Raw genomic sequence first — 24,097 nt, 5'->3', positions numbered from 1 at the left:
CCAAATCACTAGCTGAATACCGCTTGATTTTTAGTGTTTTCTTAAGCTGCATTCGATTTTATTTAAGGGATATTTATTAAGTTAAAACAAAGTCTCATATAATTTTTAGTACTTATTGTGTAGAAAACTCATCAATTAAAAGATTCATTAGCACTTAAATCGTTTTTGTTTGATTTAACCCCGTTTTTTCAACTGCGCCATTATTGGTACACAGAAACACCGTTGCTCCCATAGTGGAGGCATCCGAATGTTTACAAGTGTCAAACGAAAACAAATCGTTTACAGTTCAGAGTTTTGAATATTCAGCGCATTTACAGTGTTTGCGCAGCGAACAGGTTTTGAGCTATATCGTTACATCATCGCTGCAGGACAATGCCCTTCCTATTCACTACTTCTAAGCTACGAATAAAAACAACATTTCAAAGGACATTTCATTGTCACTTGCACTGGAACAAAGGCCATTCAGCAGTCTATTCCACCAAGTTCATTCAACCGCATGGAAGGTGAAAAAAGAGCCGAGAACTTTCTGCGACGCTATTAAACCGACATAAATACGGCACATTTGCGCAAGTTAGTTTTCATTCTGTTTTCAACCGTTTTCGAGTGTACATCCTCAGTTACAAATAATTAAAGAAGTGTTTCAAAGTGAAAAATTAGTCAATGAACTCAGTGATGTTTCATTAATTTAAAACAATTTGCTTGGGTCCGCCAGAAGTGCGTATTGGACCTCAGCTCACCAGTGTGTCCATTCGCGCCTCGCCGTGTGTGCGATTGTCGCATCTTTTGCTTGCTTCGTCCTTCGCTTTGTGCCGTGTTACACTCCGAACGCAAAACGATCAGCGACGATCCTATTGGCCGTTTTTTTTAGAGATACCACTCGCTTACCCGCCCCTACGCGTTGACGAAGGCGTCCACATATAGGTAAAAACTCTAGAATTCTTGTACCAAAAAAACGTTTTAGCTTCAAAACTCATTACAGAATGGATTCTGCAGCGAAAAAAACACAAACACGATGAAGGAGTTATCACCCGCTGCATGGAGTTGGTCCTCTCTAACAAAAAGTCACTGTACGCAGCATGCAAAGCTTATGGCATCCCTCAGTCTACCGTTCGTTACCGACTTAGTGGCAAGTGGACCAGAAAAGCCCGGAAAGGGCCACCTACTGTTCTAACAGGAGACGAAGAACAGAAACTCGTGCAATATTTGAAAACGATGGAGAAGAAAGGATTTCCGGTAGTTAAGGAATTACTTCTGCATAAAGTGAAGACATTCTTCGGAACGAATCCTCGACCCAATCCGTTCATGAACAATGTCCCAGGTTTGTATTCATTATAATAAAAAATCAGTCAAAAAATTGTTAACATCTTATCGATTATAGGTCGGAAATGGCTGGAAGGATTCCTTCGCCGGCATCGTGAAATCACTTTCCGCACGCCAGAAACTGTGTCTTCCGCAAGTTCCAAAGTAAAAGAGGCAGACATTCGCGGATGGTTCACGAACATAACATCATATCTCGAGGAAAACAACCTTATGTCAGCCGCATCGGATGCAACCCGCATATACAACGGCGATGAAACGTCATTCTACCTACACCCACAAACGAAAGCCGTGCTAGCTGGCCGTGGCAATAAGAATGTGTATGAATGCGAGCATGCAGACGGGCACAAAAACATAACAGTAATGTTTACCTTCGGAGCAGACGGATCAGTTGTACCTACAGGAGTTGTTCTTCCTATGCAGCGCCTATCTGTGGAAGTATTGCAGAAGTTCCCCGGAGAGTGGGGTATTGGCAAAAGCGCAAAGGGGTGGATGGATACCGCCAACTTTTCAGGAACGTTTTTTACCCTCATCTTCAAAGGAAAAAAGTGCAGTTCCCAGTGCTGTATTTCGTGGATGGTCACTCTTCACACACGACTGCGGAGGTGGCCGATCTGTGCTTGAATTTGGTTATTGTGCTGATTGCTTTATATCCAAACACTACGAGAATAACTCAGCCAGCAGACGTCGCCATTTTTAAACCATTGAAAAGTGCCTGGAAGACTGCCGTATCGGAGTGGCGGCTGGAAAACGGAGGTGAAAATCTATTGCTGAAACACTTTCCTGACGTACTGCAAAAGGCTATGAACAAAGGAATCAAAACGGCCAGTGTTAAGAACGGGTTCAGAGTTTGCGGATTATTCCCTTTTGGTCCTGAAAATGTGGATTACGACAAATGTATTGCCAAGCCAACTAGCGAAAACCCTAATAAACCAGTAGCTCAAGAAACAGACAAGGAATTTTCCACCTTCAATTCAGTAGAGGTCAATCCTGAATTGAATGAGGAAAAAGAAGGACAAGATGTAATTATTGAAGATTCGGTTATCATTCCAACTTCAATAATCAAAGCTGCTATAGATTGCATTGGTAGGGAGCGCATTAACAGCTTTAGTAGCGGTTCTGTCTCATCTGCAGAAGGAGAAATCATCCGGCAGCTATATGAGATGTTGTTGATGCCTATTGATTCGCAGTTATTGAGCAGTACGACTCCAGAGATGACTGTGTCAAGTGACTACATATCTGAGGATAATCCAACATTCATTGAGGAGGTAGGTGACGATAGTTTCATATCAGATGACAGTATTCCACTCAGTGTCATGAAAGAGAAGACTGGACACAGCATTCCGAGCCGTAAAATAAGCATAACCGAATTGCTTCAAACTACGCCAACTCCTCGTCGGAGCAACATTCACAGGAATTATAAAAGAAAATTCCACCCGGTACTGACGGCCTCAGAGCGGCTTGAAGAAATCCGACGACTTGAACAAGAAAAAGAAAATGATGCAGCCAGGAAAAAAGCCAGAGTAGAGGAAAGAGAGCTTGCTAAAATAAAAAAAGAACAACTGAAGAAAGAAAAAACAAAAATACGTGAGCGAAAACAAGAGGAAGCTGAGCAACGTAAGAATAAAAGAGAAGAACTTCGAAAAAAGAAACAGAAAAAAGCTGAACTACGAAAAAAGGAGAGAGAGGAGAAAAAACGTAAGAAGCTAATTGAAAATAATCGAGAAAAAAAGCAAAAGATCGAGTTACTCGAGGCACTGAAGCTAAAACGTCAGAGATAATTCTCGTCTGATGAATTTTTTCAGGTTATTTTTTTTTGTTATATCATTTTAACGGACTTTTAATATAAGCTATCTTTTGAATACATTGACTTTGTATTCAATGCATTTGAAATGCTCCATGGTTACTGGGTAATAAATCCCTTATTTTCATTAAATGTTGTTAATTTTCAATTGCATAGGAAATGAGCGAAAATGAAAATGAAACCAGTCAACTCGATTTTCTAGTTTGAATTATCTACAACCTATTATAATATTACCAAAATTTCACAGATTCTTCTTAGTTTCATTCACAATTCTAAATAAAATGTTCAGCAGAGTTATAGACGGTGGACTGTAGATTATATAGAAAATGACGGACTTATGTCCCATTTTTTGTGTAATAAAATATTCACATTGATTTCCATATTTATTTTAAACTCATCGTTTTTTGTTTTCTATACTTGTGACTGTTCAACAAACTTCAAAATGTACAATTTCATCCATTTAATTTATAGAAATTTCAAGTTTTCAAAACTACCTCCACTATAGGTACATGGTACCACCATTATGGGAACAGTACCTCCACTAAAGGTACAAAAGCTATGATAACAATTGTTGATTTTTTTTCAAACTCCTTAATTTTTAATAATGCACAACGAGTTATTTATCAGCAAAACAACTAAATTGTCTATCAAATCATATGTTCTTACATCCAAAGTTAACTAAGTCTCAATTGGATTCGTTAGAATTTCTCAGAAGTAGCTACTATTTGCGCCACTATTGGTACATTTACCCTATCATCAATTTTATCATTTTACCAAAACTACCGTCGTGCGGGGCTTCTTTTGACACTTTTTTCAAGTTTTTCAACTTGAGGTAATTGTTACTCCCATGATAGTGAATAGAAATCAATGATTTTTACTTATATTCAACGCGGATATGTAGGCAACAGTCGCGACTTATTTTATTTGAATTCGTTGAGAAATATAAAAATTGTTTATATAGCTATTGAAAAGTTTTTTGTTGCTTCCTACTGGGGGCTACTTCGGACAATTCAATAAATCAATAGGACTCTGTACAAAAATGCATTTTAAAACTAAATTATATTTCTTTTTGAAGTTATAAAAGAAGGACAAATTCTTTGGTTTTCTTTGGTGTGAATTGGAGAGTTTGGAGTGTTTTGGAGATAGTCTGCCGCCACATTTAAGCTGTTTTGCAACGTGCGCGATGGACATGTCTCCGGTTTTGACTTTATTGAGACATTCCCGTGAATGTTATTTCAAAGAGATGGCCTTTGAATACATGCCTGAAACTTCTATAGTATATTTCCGGAAATCATTGCACAATGGTCTAGAAACCAAATTTAGGGGGAAATTTGGGTCTAGAGCTCTATAGTAACATTTTAGAGAAAAACTTTCTTCTACAAAGTTGTTACATATGATAAAGCGCTCATAGAAAAATTATCAAAAATTAGGGTGACCAACATTTTCGATGCTATCAAGTATCTAACTTTTTTATCTTTGTAGATAGAAGAAAAATTTATACAATGTTATAGCTCGATTATATTTAAGTAACTTTGTCAAAAAAAGTTTTTCTCTATCTTTGAAAACAGCCGATTTATATTGAAAAAACATGTTTTACGCTCTAACTTTTTTATTTCAAGTTGTTACTGCTCAGCCTGAAGGGCTTTTGCCATAGCCCCTAGTCCCTGGTCGTTCCTCTGGGGACTGTTTGGGGTTGGGTTCCCAAGACCTCTTTTCTTTACTCCCTGTCGGCCGTGAGAGACTCGAAGGTCCTCAGGGTCGGCTCCGGGTCTACTTCGGAACCAAGAATTCAACTAATTTATATTTTTACTAGGTTTTATTTTAAACAACCACTCACTCTGCTTGTCCGAATGTGGGGGAGGCACGTGGCCTGCGCTGGTGGTTCTAGCGGTACCGCTGCTGCTCTGCATGATGCTCACCGCGATGTTCGTCGCAATGCTCGTCGCGATGCCGTTGGTGGGGGGGACAACAGCCCGTCGTAGTCCCTGTCCAGGATGACTACGACCTCAAAAGCTGCGTCAAACCGGGGATCCGGTCGGTTGCTCTTCCGCGTGGATTCAGCCAGACTATGGTAACGGGTCCTGACTTATTTTTCTTAACCGGCTCACTAATTTTTTGGTGCTAAATTTCACTTCAATGGCACGAAATGGCCTTCCTTCGTATAGAATTGGTTCTCGTTTGTGGGGTCTTCACCCAGTAATCACGTCTGCACTCGTCGCCGGTCAGGTCAAGAAGACAGTATCCGGCTCCCAAGCTTCTCTACCACCTATCAGCATCTTTATCTGCAACTCTCTCCGTGCATAGTGCAGCAGATTTCGTGCGGTGCATCAGCAGGGTTGTATTTTCAGTTTTTAGTACAGATTAGTTTTTAATTATTTATTTCGTTATTGTCCACTGGAGTTCTATTATTTATTCTAGTCCCTATATTCAATTTTCTTAAACGCTTTGATTTAATTTACATTTAATCGACAGTTACTTTAACATACAAAATATAGTTACAAATAAACGCATGCCCAACCTAAACATAAACAAAAATACAACAAGATCGTATCTACTACACTATACTACTTATTCCCTTGCTTGCACTTTCCTACATGGGCATTGTAGGGCAAGAGTTGCGCAACGGTGACAAAGTTTCATCTCAAAACTGTCTTTAAACGACTTTTAGAGCTTTTTAAGAGAAACAATTTGCAACGCTGACATCCCAAATATCTTAATTTTACTCAAAGTTATAAATATTTTTCATCAAAAAATATGCGTTTTTCATTTGTATGTCATTCTTTTTGGGGCAACCATAAAAAATATCTCTTGGTCTCATTTTGAAGGGCATACTTGACTCATAAAATGGAGGAACTTTTAGAAATTTGTTATTTTTTAAATTTGAGTAAATTCAGTTTAAAAACAAGCCGAAAATTTCAATAATTTTATACATTATGCATATAAAAGCACCCAGATTTATTTTTCGGTATTTTTTCTTACAACTAGACGTAATTACCTTTAATTTGACCCAAAAATATCGAAAATCGATCAACTGATTCAAAAGTTATGAATTTTTTTAAAGTCGTTTTTTTATGGTCACCCTATTTCGAAGCTGGTCACGCAAAGTGCTTCAATTGTGCTCAAAATCGCAGGGATGCATCTATGTTGAAAATAATCAAACCCGTATTGTTTCGTTGGGTTCTTAAGGGGACTAGCTCCGAAATAGGGTGACCATAAAAAACGGCTATATTCGATGTATTTTATTTAAAAAAATTCATAACTTTTGATCCAGTTGATCGATTTTCGATCTTTTTGGGTCAAATTAAAGGTAATTACGTCTAGTTATAATAAAAAATACCAAAAAATAAATCTGGATGATTTTATATGCATAATGTATAAAATTATTGAAATTTTCGTCTTGTTTTTAAATTGAATTTACTCAAATTTAAAAAATAATATATTTCTAAAAGTTCCTCCATTTATAGAGTCAAGTATGTCCTTCAAAATGAGACTAAGAGATATTTTTTATGTTTGCCCCAAAACGAATGACATACATATGGAAAACGCATATTTTTTGATGAAAAATAATAACTTTGAGTAAAATTAAGATATTTAGGATGTCAGCATTGCAAATTGTTTCTCTTAAAAAACTCTAAAAGTCGTTCAAAGACAGTTTTGAGATAACACTTGAAATAAAAAAAATTAGAGCGTAAAATATGTTTTTTCAATATAAATCGGTTGTTTTCAAAGATAGAGAAAAACTTTTTATTACAAAGTTACTTAAAATTAATGGAGCTATAACATTGTAGAACAAATTTTTCTTCTATCTACAAAGATAAAAAAGTTAGATACTTGATTGCATCGAAAATGTTGGTCACCTTAATTTTTGATAATTTTGCAATGAGCGCTTTATCATATGTAACAACTTTGTAGAAGAAAGTTTTTCTCTAAAATGTTGCTATAGAGCTCTAGACCCAAATTTTCCCCTAAATTCGGTTTCTGGACCATTGTGCATTGGCCCTTCGGTAAGATTGTACCATACAAACACAAACATAACCTTGCAAAATGGCTGACAAAAAAATCGCCGCGTCCAATATTCTAAAACAAATAACAATGTTTACTAAAATATAATAAACCTGATAGCCAAATATGAAAAACGAATAGTTTTTTTTGATAAAATCATCGGCTTATCAAAATTAATGGTCATCAAGAACATCGATTTTGGAATAGAAGTTTCAGCAACTATAATTTACATTCGCATGGCTGTTGAAGGTTAGTCGAGTTCTGACATACACAAACGAGTGTTTTTTGAGAACAGTTTATGAAAAACGGTGAAAAATACATTGTAATACCCCGCACGACGGTAACGGAAACGGATTTTCAAAGATCACTAGCAGTTGATAGGTACTTTTGTTAGCCGTGAAGCAATATTCTAACTAATCTAGATAGAGTCGTTTACAGAATCCTGAAAACTTATAACACCTATTGAATGATTATTATTATTTCATTTAAAAAATTGATTCCCTCTAAATTTCAATTCATAAATCAATATTTGTGAACGATGAAATAATATCAAACGTAATCAGTTTTTGGGAAAAGATCGCTTCATACCAAAAATCATTTTGACGAACATTTCGCAGCGAAACTACCAAGACCCGCTAGCAAAAAAACAAGTTCCCGTAACCGCCTACATATTTATGTAAATTTTAAGCAAACACGTTCCTTCAAACACGCGTCTCACATCAACATCAAGCACCAAACATGCAGTGATGATGATATCGCCTCTTAGATATTGTTAATAATACATAAAGAATCACTCAACACAGGCTCAACCCTTTCATACCCTGCGATTCATAATTTGAATTGAGCTGTGCTGTGATTTCGTAGAAATGTCAAAATATTTGCAAAATTTTGTTAACGCTAGAAGTAAAATAATTTCCCATTACAAATTATTTTATTCATGGTGAATGAAATTTGGATCCAATAGGTTAGTAAGCAGCTGGATACTGGAATGCGGTAACTTCGTTTGACAGTAACCTTCAAGCATGATTTTAGTATCAAGATTCAAGGGACAAGTTTTACATCTAATAGTTTATTTATAGCTGGAGAACAAAAGAACGGAAGTAGCGGGGGCCTAGTGTGGTTGGTAACGTCTCCGCCAACCACGCTCGACGCCTGGGTTCGAATCCCACCGCCGACATAGGTGTCGATGGTTGTGAGGTAGCGTGATCCACTCACAACCAACCCAACTGGTCTAGATTCAATCCTAGCCGACACCGGGAGATTTTCTGAGGCGAAAAATCTCTGGGATCACGCCTTCCATCGCATGAGGTAGTAAATCCGTTGGCGCCGGTCCGTTAATAAACGGGTCGTGAGTTAGGGTCCTGGGTGTGGAGTCGCCTCCCTGGGCGTCGGTGATTGGCCACAACAGTGGCGGAACTAGACCGACGGAAAATAAGCGAGAATAAAAAAAAAAAAGAACGGAAGTCGTAAAAGTGAATACATGAATTTGCATATGAACGAATTCATTCCAATTCATTCCAATTCATTCTTTTGTCTGACATTATTTTGAAATTTGTAGTCATCAAAGTTTTTGATATGGCTTCATAGGAATATTCGGTTTTTGTTGTAAACAACAAATACATTACGCTTAAAAATATTATTCTTTTGAGAAATAAAATAAAATAACTCACGCTGTTTTAACTGATGGTGCTTGTAACTAAAACTTATTGACTTATTGCTGATAAAACTAGTGGCAAATATCGTCAAAATATTTAGTTTGGAACAAGTGATGCAATCACAATTGACAAGATTATTTAGGATATTTGGCGGCTTCCTCAGAGAGTATGTATTATCTACCTGGTTCAGTTTGATGTGCTCTTCCGATCTAATTTTACTGATATAATTTATCTTACCTTAAGTTCTGAGGTTTTGTCTTTCGCATGAAAAAATAGTTCGAAAATGCATTACAACTTCAAGTCATTCAGATATTTTACACTGCTGAAGGAAACGATCGCGCTAATTTTTTTCTTAAAATAACATTTGCATTGAAATAATAAACTGTTTCGGGAAGGTGATAAAAAAATTAAGGCAGATAATTAAGTTTAATAAATTTCCCATAAAATTATATTAGTTTACTTGCAAAAAAAATCTACGCCCTCGCGAGCGTTGGGCAAGTTTGCCTTCTTGGGCACTACATCGATATTCAGCCGCTCTAACAATCGTATCGAGTAGTGTGCCGACGCCAGATCCGGCCAGAACACCGCGTCTTCGCTTTATGGTCTTTCTTGATGAACTTCTCAACTTCCGACAGGCACTTTGTACTATAAATTTCCCCGTTCACGACCAGTCCGGGGCGAAAGAAGAGAGGCTTTGACATCCCTTTCTTGCTGATTGTTAGCCACAGCAGCACTTTCTTGGAGAACTTGGTGTGCGGAATGAACTTCACCTCGGAACTGACTTGCTTCGTAAGAGAAGTAAAATACTAAATGCCCTGCCAGTCGTTGCCATCTAGGATGAGATGGATCTCGTCGTCCATCAGCACCGCCACATCGCGATTCGCCGACAAATCGACTTGAACATCTTATTCAGCTGCTGATGATGCGTTACTGCCTGCAGCTTAGTGACCAGTGGACGGAACTGCCGCTTCTTGATGTGCGTGTCCATATTTGCCAGGTACTTTTTCACTGTTTGACCGGTTGCATCGACCTCCCGGCCAAGCACACGATGTAGTCACTTTTCTCTCGATCTTCCTCATCAGCATCATTGGAAGCTTCTTGTCGCTGTATTTAGAAATTTTGTTCCAAAAACCTCTACAAATGGCATTATGTATTTAACATCTGGGGCTTCTTATCAGAGTGTTCAAAATTTTGGCCGCCATTTTGAATTTAACCAGAAAAACGCATTGCTGGGGCTTTCTTATCAGAGTGTTCAAAATTTTGGCCACCATCTTGACTTTAATCAAAAAAATGCATTGAACAAGATAGCAAATACCGATTTTATTTCGTAGCCGGCATTGGAAAGCTGACAAAATACTACAAGGTATATAACCCTAGGGTTGTATGAAATGGTGACGTGGGACTAAACACCGTAAATAGGGGATTTTTTATTACAAAAATGTAGACAGAATCAAAGTGTTTGCTCAGCGACTGTACGTATTTTTATTTTCAGCCTCCCCTGGAAATCAATTTTTTGAAATATATTCAACAACACTCGAAAGAATATCGTTTATATTTGGCGATACATAATATCGTAGTATTATTTGTGCAAACAACATTTAGAAATTGTTAGGGCACAAGCATATCATTCTTGTTGAAGAAGCACCAAAAATTTATCGTAATGCGTCAAAGTCAGAATTACCTTTATATCCTCAAAAACCAAATCCAATAATACTTACGTTATCATAATGAATGGTTTTGTCTTATTTAACTCTGATTAATTCAAATCTATAACATGGATCTTACTTTCAAAATAATACGGAAGCCCTCACAAAGGTTCATTAATTGGCAAACATAAGAAGATATGTCAAACAAAATTATTAACAAGTTCCAGTAAAAAATCGTAGCAATCAACAACTCCATTTTTGTTTTATGCTTGACAACTTTTTTCATTTGCCTATAACAAGGTACATTCGCTGTATTACGAAGACAGCTAATATACATACGTTTATTATGGTAATGCTTTGATAAATAATATCTCATCTAACAATTTTGAAATGAAAAAAGAGTTTCTGATGAATCTTAATAAAAAAAAAACCAAAAATTCACAAGCATTCGCAGGCTCTTACTCTTCTATAAATGTGTATATGTGGAATTTACTCTTCGATACTATTCGGTCACGATTATTTATAGCGAATTTCTTTATTCCACCAGCTCACCTCGTTTTGACCTGAAAGCGCACTAAGGCGGCATCCATAAATTACGTAACGCTCTTAGGGGGGAGGGGGGTATCCTTGAGCGTTACGATTTGTTACACAGGGGAGGGGGGGAGGTGAGTTAAACGTTACGTAACAAAAAATCTCTGGAGAGATTCTCCAAAAACGAGCATTTTTATCAAGGAAATCCTTCTGCAGCGTTACGTAATTTTTATGGGGGGGTAGGTGTTGGCGTTACGTTTCGTTACATATGGGGGGGTGGGGGTCCAAAAATCGGGTTTTTTGCGTTACGTAATTTATGGATGTCGCCTAACTTGTGTCAAAACCCTTCTTTATTCGCTCGATTTTGACCCAGTTTGGACCTGCCGTGCTGCCTGAAGCGCACTGTAAAATTTGTCATCTTCAACCCACCACCGCACGTACTAAGTTCGTAAACAATTATCTGGCATCTCTTTCTTACTTGCGTCTTAAATGGCGATGACGTTTCATTTTTCCTCGGCAGTTTTGCCCGCACACAGTGGAATAGAGAAATTCGCTATTAGTGAACATCGAAGATAAAATGGAATAAATATCCGTTGCAAAAATATTTTTCCTCGATTGCACACGGGGAACGGGGTGAAATTGATCAATTTTTATAAAAATTTCCAATTAACTAGCGTCATGTACATTTTTCCCTAAATAGTATAATTTTAAAACAAGTACTGGTATGTGCTCTAGTAAACCTCTATGGCTATTGGTGAAATTTCTATCGTCTACTTCGTGAAATAAATTCGATAATTCTATATGGTACTATAAGGTAAATTGGGGTGAAATTAATCACCATTGAAATCGACATATTATTTTGTCAATGTGCTTTTTTCGATATGCTAAAGATTAATGATGATTTCTGTACTGAAAAATATCATTCACAGCTAGTTTGTAAACGAAAATAACGAAATATTTCAGGTTAAAATTTGTTTATTTTGGTTCATGAGCTGCTTGTTGCTAAGTTTGCTCTTATTTGATCGTCGTTAGACCGATTTCAATTCGGTTTGTTGCAAAAGCTCAAAAACTAGCTCTGAAATTCAGATCTTTGTGGTTTCCTGCGAATTCATCAGTATTTCTTTAATGGTACGGAATGATCATTGTTGAAAATTACATTTTTTGAGCTTTTATCAAACTTCACTCACTTCTCCAAATTTAACGTAACTAACCCTCAACTAAGATTACTTTAAGTAAATTCAATACTTTTTTTTTGTTATTTGGAAACTAGTTTGATCAGATTTGATTGAGTTTTGACTGAGTTAGAAGAATTTTTCGAAAATATGAAAAATTGCACCGGGCATGCAAGGGTTAACTTTGACAGGTATGTGAATCATGCAAAAGTTGCGTTTAAGGACACGTTAACATTGCCTAGTGGTGAAAGAGCAATATCTTTTGATTAGTATTTTTGATCACGAATTTTCAGGTGATCAATTTCACCCCACTGATCAATTTCACCCCATTCCACGGTACCGCTGCAATCATAGACGACGAGAGATCTGCGGTTCTTTACTCCACTGGTACTGTTGCTTTTACCGGCGTGTTTTCTTTCAAGACATCAGTTTCTTTTAGGTTCTGAAAGCAGGTTTAGAAATTGTTCAAGAATGGGGATTGTTTAAAACTTTTCGGAAAACTTTTACCTTCAAGACATCATATTAGTCTAAGCTCGCGGAAGCAAAAATGAATTGACCTATTGGGACGGGGAGACTCTGTCAATTTTTATTTCGATATTGATACAGAGAATATCACAGGGAACGGATGGTGTCCATTCCCGTCGTCTGTGCTAGGAATACTCGCATGTAATTGGTTCATTATTCACGTAAATATGTTATTGAAACTTTTTATCAATTTTACCGCTTAGCAATGAAATTAGAGTGAGAACTAGCACATTACAAAATTGTTATACATTTTATCTATCCATCAACATATTGGTTATTGTTATCCATCATTTGATTATGCTGTTATTAACGTTTAAAATCTGACGCAACATTTGCCAGTTTCATTTCTAATTTTACAGAATGCATCCCAGTATAGTAAACAAAGACGTAGTCCCACGTCAAAAATAAATGCTGAGCGAAGATTGTTTCAGATGGTGTTGTTGTTCATGTTAAACAAAGATTTTATTGGAAAGTTGTTTGAAATGTTATGTTTGTTAGCCTGTGGTTAATATGGGTCATTCGAAGTGACCACGAAAAAGCACAAACTTGGACACGACCATCACAGATTTTGCTCAAAGTTGGAAGAATTATTCATCCACTGTCACTTGGAATACCCCCCGCACTGTGGGACCCCCCTGTTTATTGCAAAGTCACGCATTTTTTGTTCAAAATCTCTTTTTTCTTTTTCTTACAATTCATAGATGTAAGATGTCCGAAACATACTGATAGATGATTTTTGAAGAAAATAAACCAAGGAATCCAGAAACAATATTATTTTTGACCGGAAGTGTTGCCAGATAGATTATTTTTGTATTTGAAAACTAAATTTGCATTTTTCGGCAAATGCAGCTATTCTTATTTGAAATTTGATGGTTTCATCGTATTTCTCGGAAAATTCTACGTAAGAAACACTTATCATCCCGTGGTAATATGAACCAATCTCGAGATATAGCATTTTTACGAAAATAGTCCTGAATTTCTTAATTAATTTTTCGAAAAAATGTTATATCTCAAGGAGTGGTAAGTGCTTCTTACGTAAAATTTTCTGAGAAACACGATGAAACCATCAAATTTAAAATAAAATTAGCTGCATTGGCCGAAAAATGCAAATTTAATTTTAAAATACAAAAATAATTTATCTGGCAGCACTTCCGGGCAAAAACAATATTTTTTCTGGATTCCTTGGTTAATTTTCCTCAAAATTCACCTATCACTGTTTTTCGGGTGTTTTACGTCTATAAATTATAAAATAAAATAATTACGGAATTTACAACTTTTTTCATAAAAATGTTATATCTCGAGATTGGCTCATACTACCTCGGGATGATAGTTGTTTCTTATGTGAAATTTTCCAAGGAACACGATGAAATTATCAAATTTAAATTAAAAAGGCTGCATTTGCCGAAAAATGTAAATTTAGTTTTCACATACAAAAATAATTTATCTGGCAACACTTCCGGTCAAAACTTATATTTTTCTGGATTCCTTGGTTTATTGTCTTCAAAAATCATCTATCAGTATGTTTCGGACATCTTACGTCTATGAAATGTAAGAAAAAGAAAAAAGAGATTTTTGACAAAAATTGCGCGACTTTGCAATAAAGAGGGGGATCCTGGAGAGCGGGGGGGATTCCAATCGACACCAAAATTGGGATTTTTCCAAAGAGACAGTAGATGAATAATTCCCCCAACTTTGATAAAATCTGTGATGGCCATGGACATGGACACTGTGGCATGTACACTTCGTATGGAATGACCCATATGTTACATGATGAAAAGCCGCGTCATAAAACATGTGGCTTTTTTATATATTCCGAAGACGACAGTAATTGTTTCACCTTTCGGGCTATAAAGCCTCAGTTCAATCCTAAACATAATGCTTTTAAAACAGCATTTGCCATTCTTTCAACTGCACTTTCTGTTGCAGAGATGCCTACTAGATTTCTCCATCTTTCAATAAAACATTTTTAGCAAGCTCATCTTGCAAGTTACTGGGAAGTATAACCGTGTTCTGGTCGACGAAATCTTCGAATTCGTTCAGACTATAGTTTTTTAGAACCTGTGAATCCTGAGTCCTTTGACATCAAGTGGTCTGATTCTACTAAGATTCGCTTCTGCACAGTGGCAACATCAACCGTATCGGCCATTTTATTCCACCACTTCACCATATCAGATGATGTTTTAATTGATTTGCCACACTTCTTCAATTTCCGCCTAATTTATCAGCGAAAACAAATTTGAACCGACCTGGAGCATTCCGCTTACGGTTAGCAAGGTAAAATTTCTAACCTGGGATTTGTCCAAAGTCAATTTCGACGTATGCTTCATCGTCCATCTAAATAAAGCCATTGTATTCTGTCAGGACTTGCTCGTATAACTTTCCTGCTCGGGTTTTGGCAACCAGGTTTTTTATCAGCGTCCTGTTGGGCTGTTTGCTGGCATGATACGACCGTAATTCTTCACGCATACAGATTCGACGAACTGTACTTTTCACCAAATCACATATTCCGTACTGTCCTGATGACCTTCGCTCGTAGTTTCCGGTCCAATGTTCCACTTCTACGTTTGGTTTGTTTAGCGCGATCCACCGTCAAAGTGTTTCGGTAACGTTCGAGCACGGTATTCACAGCCGATTTCGGTAATTTGAGAACCTTAGCGATCATTTCTCCTGACCACGTTGGGTTTTCAACGTAGGTGTGCACAATTTTTTCTCGTCTCTCACGTTCCATCTTGGATAACTTTTGCAATCCCCACGAAATAAACAAACCTTCCAGATCAAAACGCTGTCATTAGTTTTTCGGTATGACAACTAGAGGCACTGCTGTAAATAATGTATAATTTCATTGTAATATTCAAAAAAATTAGGCGAAATCAAAAAATTACGTATTTTTTGCATAAAACAGCGTTTAAAGTTTGGACGGCAGGGTTTGGCACTATCGGCACTAGTTTCAAAAGATTGCTTGGAAAAAATGCTTTCAAATGCATCTAGTCCGATCATGCGCAGAGTTGCGCAGAGTACCCTTCTTTTAAAGAGAAGCAACGAGTGTTCGGCACATATCGGATTTTTTAAATGTAAATTTAAATTGTACACTGCAAACCGTCAACAGAATAACAAATGGCTCGCATTAGTTTGTTAATAACAACGTTTTCAAACATGTTTCAGTATAATTGATCACACTATTTTCATATTTACAAGTTAAACCCTTCTATATTTCGTTTTTAACGAAGTATCAGAAACTAATCATTGTTTATGTTTTGGATCACCAGCACACTGAAAATATATTTTAGTTTATTCCACGAAAACGTGTGTATTATATACAAAGCCTTTTGTTGTTTTCTGCAACGATACCAATGCGTAATAAATATGAGGGTACTTTCGTCAGAACTGTTAAAGTAGGTATTCGTATACGTAACGAGAGATTTTAAAAATGAACGCAATCATTCGTACAAACAAACGCTGCATAATGTAAATAGTACGAAAAATTAGTAAGCCTACGCAATAACATATACATTTTACGAAAATTTTTGTTCATTGTTATCCACGTTCGTACGAAAGTACATCCGTGAATTGTACAAATTATGCGTAATGTTGCAATTCTCTTCGATAACTTGCAATACAAATATTCTATACAATCAACAAAAGTGCTGTACAATCTACGAATTCCATGTTTACGAAACGTGCGTGCAGAGAAAAACGAAAAAATATTTTCAGTGCACTGAGTACCAAAACCATGTTTTAAATTTGTATCATACCAGTCACATGTTAAAATAATCGTGTAAACCCAAACCAAGACATAACAAATCGCCTGCTTATTTCTACATTGCAAATAGTGAATTATTATTTTGATTTTAGAAACTGCATTTTGGAAACTTTTCTTGAATGTATTAAAACTGTATTGAAAATGAACACAAACATGAAGATGAAGGTGAAAGTGAATAAAAAGAAGAATGCGATAAAAAAAGCAAAGTAATATAGTCTCTTTAAAAAAAAAAAGATAAACATAAGTGATTTTCAACACAAAGCATATTTTTCAATTGATATTTTTTTTATTTTCTTTATAACTGAATGATATTTTTATGTTTTTTTTTATTGCATATGAAAGTCTTTCAAGCATCATGCATTTTATTCTGCAAAGCATTGGAACCGACGTAAAATTTTCCTCATATAATATATATATAAAAAACATTGAAATTCCACTAGCATCAAGAGTATGCATTTTCATGCAAAAATAATATCAAATTTGGACTCAGCGTCCCAAAATTACATAAAAAAATGTATTTTCCATGATTTAAAGACATTTTTTTGCTTGGCTAGCATTTGTATGGAGTCGCCTCACTGTGCTGTGCGTGCTACGACCAGTACACGATCTTTTACAGTGCAGTTTTTTTATTGTTATTCGTGTCAGTACTTGTCTTTCCCCCAGATTTACTTATTCTCTTGTTTTCTTTATCGGCCTTATTTTGAGCTATCTTGCAAGTAACTAGGAAGTATGACGTGTACTGGTCGAAGAAATTTGAAGACTATAGTTTTTAAATCTTGAGAAAAATCCTATGTGAAGAAGTGTGCGAACTATGCCTAAGTCTTCTGACATCGAGTGCCTTGATATTACTAAACTTCGAACTCACAGTCATTCGCTTATCAAAGTAGACTCTGTTCTCCTACGACTACGAACCTCCTTAATATTAAATTAAAATTCACACTGCTGTTTAGTTATCTTCTATAAAGTATATACATTTAAGTTTAAATCCCTTCATTCAAGTCTCTGCCATGTCAAGCCACTGTTTGATGTTAATCAAAGTTCAAAACTTGAACTTTGACATAATATGTAATGCCAAATTAAAGAAAAATTAATTAAATTAAATTAATTAAATTCAATTTCAAAACTAATATTTTTATATTACTACACAAGAGCATCACTTCATAAATTAAATAAAGCGATCAATTTTTCAGTTTAGAATATATTATGAAGCACTGTTCTGTTCATGCCAAAACAATAGCCAGATTCAACTTTTTCAAATTTCTCCCAATCAAGTTATTGTTGATAACAATAGGCAAGTAAGTAATTATAACTTCGATTACTACGTAAAAAGAGTTAAAAATTGATACCAAAACACAGTTCATAGAATACCCTATTTAATATCCCTCGACCGATTAACTCATTGACTGTTAGGTTAAGGTTGATCGTTACTCTAAACAGATCTAACGTATCAGCAATTTTTAACAGCAACAAAATTTAATTACGCGAAACGATGCACCGGTAACACCGGTTTATATCCCGCCTAGCAACAACCTTACGATAACTTATCATATAAAATATGCGAGAAGTTTATGTATCTAATGAGAATCAGTGGAACCGATTTAGCAAATGCACCGTAATGTCTGGCTTCAATAACCGCGACCCGTAGACCTCGCTTGTGCGCGCGAGCTTGAAACCTATCAATAAAGCAACCCTTTTAAATAACACTTAGATACGATCTGTTCTATGATCTTGCAATAAACAGAAAATATTAAACAAAAAACAACTGAAGCGAGATAGAACACTGCGGCGCCGACAAACCTGCCTGGTTACTCGTGCTCTTGACAACCATCAACCGTTCCTACCAGTTTAGCCATTCATAGCTGCGCCTTTTTTGTGAACGTAAGAAATCAATCTGCAGGTAATTGTGTGCCTTTCGATTTACTAACTAAGACCTTGCCTAGTGTACGGACTAGAGCAACAATTGCATCCAGCAAATCAAACTTAAAGTCAAGTTTGTTATAATCAAAATAGCTGCATGGTAAATTAAGAGTACAAGTACAATCAAGGTTTAAGCTTTAGGTATGGTTGAGATTTTCTTGGGTTTCTCACCTTTTTTCGACAACAATTTGTTATTGTAATTCTACAAATGACAATTACAATTACTGATTGCGAAAAAATCTATTACATTACTAACTACAATTATTCTCTTTCTATTGCAGAAACAAACTCAAAATCGCCAAAACTAAGGCCCTACCCGAGCTGGAATGCACATCGTCAGCTGAGTCCCGATGAAGCCCCGGAGATCGTGTCGCCTTTCCGGATACGAGCCGATCGCTGCGGTCGGCTATGGGTGCTCGATACCGGAGTATCCGACATTCTTGGAGATTTCAAAGTTGAAAGCCCAACATCGCTGTTGGTGTACGATCTACACAACGACAATCTGCTGAGGCGGTATAAATTTCCCCAAGACCACATTAAAGAGAGCTCTTTCTATGCGAATATTGCCGTCGAAGATACCGATTGTGACGATACTTACGCCTATGCGGCGGATCTCGGCGCCCCCGGATTAGTGGTGTATTCTTGGAAGGCGCAAGAATCGTGGCGTATTAAACATCACTTCTTCCATCCGGATCCGCTTGCCGGTAACTACACAATCACGGGAATCTCCTTCCAGTGGGATGATGGATTGTTTGGAATTGCTCTTTCTCGACCGCAGAACGACAACTTTTCCACGCTTTACTTTCACCCACTAAGCTCGACTAACGAATTTGCTGTGTCCACCAGAATACTTCGAAATCAAACTCTCGCTACTTCGAATAATATCTACCGTGAGTTTAAAGTGCTGGGATCACGTGGTCCCAATGGACAGGCCGGTGTCGCCTTTCTAGATAAAAAAACCGGCGTTATTTTTTACGCTTTACCAAACTTAAATGCAGTTACTTGTTGGAAAACATCCAACCGCGCTTATACTATCAAATCGCTCGGACGAGTTTACATGAGCGTAACGGACATGGTGTTCCCGAACGATGTGAAAGTGGATGACGAAAGCAATTTGTGGGTCCTGTCGGACCGGATGCACCAGTTTATGTACTCAAACCTCGATCCGAAAGACATCAACTTCCGCATACTAACGGCAACCGTAAAGGATGCTATCGAAAATACCGCCTGTGATACAAACATCAAACCGCTGCCCGACATCATTACCAATCTGGGAGATATTCTCCGACCGCCGACAACCGTGTCACCCAAGTCAAGCGCCTCAATTGCGCTAGTTTCCAATTTGCTTGTCGGAATTGTAATATTAGCAAAGCTATTTCTGTAAAACTAGATGATAGAGCAGCAATCCTATGAACAAGCGGTGCTCAGAAGAAAACTATTGTCTCAAGATACTGTCAATTTTGTCTTACCCATTCGACTATCAAGTGTTGTTAACAATTTCAAAATAAAACATATCCATTCCTATCGAGCACTGTCCAAAGTAAGGGTGCAAAACACGCAAAACAGTCACATAATTTTAAGATTAAAGGCTCTTATCTTCAGGATCCTAGGCTAAGCTAAAGACAGCTGTTGTAAATTATTTTCTTCTATAAGTATAAAAAGAACAAATATGCACTTAGTTTGAAACGTTACAATTGTAGAATATATATATATTGGAAGCAGACAGAAGTCATTGTGGAATTACCAGAAGTGCAGCAGGTTAACTAATCAGTATTGGAGACTGATAATCTCCTTTTTATCGATTTGTAGATTATGTCGGTTGGCAGGATTTTACCCAGAACAAATTTATCCTAGCGTTTAGAAAGCGTGAATTAGTTAAACGAAATGTGCTATAATAGCTTAAATGTTTGTAACTGTTTAAAGATAGTTTTCGAACAAGAAAAAATATTAAATTCAATTTATGTATACATGAATAAAGCCATCAATTTCATCATGACTTGTCTTTTAACTTTCAGGTCCCACGATAATCATCAGTATAGTGCTATTTATTCAATAGCCATCGGATATGATGTAGAGCAGCAGTTTTCAATAGATCGGGAATTCCTCTCCAAGAGGAAATAAGGAGAGACACAAAAAATTCACACGTATTTCGCTTTAGGCGTTTCCATGCCAAAGATCAGAAAATTTTTCAGGCTCAAGACTTTTTTCCTTAAAAGGAGTATACGTTTGGGCCCAAGTTTCATTCAAAGCATTGTAGCTCAGAAACCATTGGTTTTACATGGAAACCGTCTGAGAACCAACAGTGCTTTACAAAACAATATACACAATGGAAAAAGAAACTTTTTCGATAAACGAAAATCAAAGGGTATGTGCCCAAGTGCACAAACGTTGGCTCGACGTGGGACTAAAGTGGGTGTAATTGGCTTGTATACGATACTTTGGTGGTAGAAGAAATGCTACGCTAACCTGAACGTCTGTTCACCAAGATCGTGCGGCTCAAAACAGCGTCTGACTTCCGAGTTAGAAGCGGCCTATCAACGCCCAGGATGCGCCAACGCATGGTGGGGTGGCAGCCGATCAATGCAAGGATGTGCAAGTTGAGGATAAAGGGCCGGTTCTTCAACTACAGCACCATCAAAGTGTACCAAATGAAAGAAGACCCGACGACGAGAAGGAAGTGCAGCTGAAGCAGATCCACGATAGCTGCCTGTGACGGGACGTGAAAGTCGTCATTGGGGACATGGATGCTCAGGTAGAACGGGAGGCCATCGGTGCATGAACTTTGCTGTCTCCCGTGGTATGGTACTTCTTCCTCCTTAACAAAGATATCCACAAATCCACATGGAGATCACCCCATCAACAACAGAGAATCGAATCAATCGTATGCTAATCAACGGCAGGTTCTTCTTCGAAATCATCAACGTTCGCACCTACCGCAGAACGAATATAGATTCGGACTACTACCTAGTAGCTGTGTGCGAGCGCTCAAAAAACACTTGACGGTGTATAACACCCGCCAAAGTCGAACGCCGCGATCAAATATCGAGCAACTGCGGGACGCACGGAAGATCAGCTTGGCGCAGCTACTATAACGTACAAGCGCTCCGAATCATGGAATTGACTTGTTTGATGACGAATGCAAACAGTAAGCCAAGGAGAGGAATGCAACACGGGCTAGAATACTGCAGCACCGTACGAGAGCGAACATGAATCGATACCAACAGGCACGCAACAGCAAAAACTCAGTCCTCCGAAGGAAAAGTAAAAGGATCGAGATCGCGTAGCGATGAAGGGCTATACCAAGCAAATGACAATCGGAGATTCTACGAGAAGCATAGAGTGCATGGACAGCAACCTCCTTACGGACGAGTGTGAGGTGATCGAAAGGTAGAAGTAGCTCTTCGATGAGCATCTGAACAGCGATGCAGTAGAGCACCAGAATGACATGACAATTGATCTTGGTGCACGAGCACCAAGAGGATTCCAGTCCCCGATCTACTGGAGGTGAAGGGAGATATTGGCCCGCTGAACAACGATAGAGCTACTGGAGTGGACCAGCTTCCCAGCGAGCTGTTGAAATACGGTGGAGAAACACTGGCTAGAGCCGTGCACTGGGTCATTCTCAAGATTTTAGAGGAAGAACGAGTACCAGAGGAGTAGCTGGAAGATATTCTGATCTCATCTACAAAAAAGACATTAAGCTATAGTGCTACAATTATCGAGAAATCACTCTGCTAAATGGTGCCTACAAGGTACTCTCTCAAATACTCTGCACTAGCAGGAGGGATTCATAGGTTTCCGCAACAGACAGCAACCTTGTTGGCCGACAGACCGTTTACCTGTCTAAGGCCGAACAAATTAGAAATGTCCAGTTCTTCTATCTTGAGCAGCCGTTCTCCAGTCACCTCGTACACCAACGGATCGTGCATCTTCTTCCACCGTGCACATTCATCGAGTGCGAGGCCCACCACGGAATCAATGCCCTCTTCCTAGTTCTCTGCTGAAGATAGTTTTGGCGGCTTTATCGTTAAGTGTTCTGGCTACATGTCCAGCTCACTGAAGTGTGTCATGCTGTATGTATTACCTTCACTATATCAGCATGTTTGTATACCTGATACAACTCATGATTTATGCGTTACACTCCTTACACGTTACACTCTTACACTCTTTACACGTTACACTCTTCAACTTTACCGCCAAGTATCGATCGCAGGATTTTACGCTAAATAACTCCGAGCACTAGTCGATCAGTTCTCTTCAGTGTCCATACTACAGCCCGTGAAGGGTCACCGAGATGATCCGCGTCCTATACAACGCTAGTTTTGTGCGAGCTTTAATTACGGGACCTGCACTGGTTACGTAGTCCGTGGGAGACCCTGTTCGCAGCTGAAGCTCGTCGTTTACCTTCACGGTTCATATCGTTCTCTCATATCTCAAGCACAAGGATAAACGAATTCATCAAACACTGCAAATCGTTAAACATTAATCTCCACTTCAACACCAAGACTTACGGAACTCCCACGCTCCCTGCCATTAGCAAGTACTTTGTTTTGGTAGAGTTAATGTTGAGCACCAACCTAGCGGCTTTCTGAAGGCCTCCTCCACGACCCTACGGTCGATACCGACGATATCAATGCCGCCCACAAAATCAAATAGCATTTGTTCATCCACCCAGATTCTCTGTATGATCTGGTGAATCGCATAGTATAACCGCTCGCTTCCAGCTTTTAAAAGTTTGACCGGGATACCATCCTTCCCAGCGGCCGTGACGTTTTTCAGCTCACTAATCGCCTTTTGAAGTAGAATACTTCTCTCAGGAAGTTCGGCTACATAGGGATGTGAAAAGAAAATCTAAAACCGAAAAAAGTGAAAAATATGTCCAATTTCAAATGCTAATAAATCGGTTAGTATTCGATGGATTTCCTTCGTTCTTGCAGCAATAGATTGGAAAATCTTCTAAGATTCTTCCCAAAAGAAGATAATTGTAGTTTTATTATTCACACTATTGTACTATTGAAAATAGTCAAGCCTTGTCAAAACGAAAAATTCGACTTCTGATTGGTCGTTATATGATTGCTTCCCAAGCACGGTCGACAGAATCATATACCTTGCAAATGAAAACATGCTATTTGGCCTATATAAGAGCCTGTTTCAGCTGAAGCCGCTCATAATAATTCTAGACAGCTACAACAGCAGTCGTCCTTCCTTAGCAGCAGCACTAGCCCTGTGGTTGGTCGCCACGTCTCGGGAGCAACGCGGTTCTTCTCAGCGTGTGTCGCCAGACTGTCTTATTCCCCCCGTGTTGGGGTAGCATGAAGATTGCCATCAGGAAATCCAATTTTGAACATCAAAATGCCTTTTTCAAGTCAAATAAACAAGTCATTGAAAGTTAATAATTTTTGACAACGCAAGCAAGCATTTTGTGTTGCATCCTAGCAATTTACTGAATGTGAAATAGCTTCCACAGTGCATGTTGCCCGTGTATCTTAATTCCCCCATTGTTAGGGCAGCTCAAAGGTTGTGATCAGCAACCGATTTTGAACCGCAAAATGCCTTTTTCAAGGCAAATAAACAAATAATTGAAGGTTAATAATTTTCTGGCATCAACACAAGCAGGATGCAATCAAATTCTGTTGTAGTTGTCTAATTTTCACTTTATTTAGTAAACCCCCCACTGTAGGGGCAGCGCAAAGGCTGCGATCAGCATAACCGAAGTAGTTAGTTCGACTATGCAGAGCTAATATGAAGGCGACTCAATCAATCAGCAT

General features: G+C 37.9%; 1 protein-coding gene across 1 annotated transcript in view; it reads left to right on the top strand.

Annotated features, from left to right (window-relative positions):
• The window catches only part of LOC129731381 (protein yellow), a 54,361-nt gene extending 34,055 nt beyond the window's left edge, over positions 1-20,306 (top strand). The window contains exon 3 of the mRNA XM_055691351.1: positions 18,611-20,306. Coding sequence (XP_055547326.1) covers positions 18,611-19,713 — 1,103 coding nt within the window. The 3' untranslated portion in view covers positions 19,714-20,306. The remainder of the gene's footprint in view (positions 1-18,610) is intronic.
• Positions 20,307-24,097: the final 3,791 nt, after the last annotated feature.

The sequence above is a fragment of the Wyeomyia smithii genome, chromosome 3 (assembly GCF_029784165.1).
Source record: "Wyeomyia smithii strain HCP4-BCI-WySm-NY-G18 chromosome 3, ASM2978416v1, whole genome shotgun sequence".
In the NCBI taxonomy this organism is placed as follows: domain Eukaryota; kingdom Metazoa; phylum Arthropoda; class Insecta; order Diptera; family Culicidae; genus Wyeomyia; species Wyeomyia smithii.
Note: the sequence above shows the minus strand (reverse complement) of the source record. Positions and strands in the feature narration are given on the sequence as shown.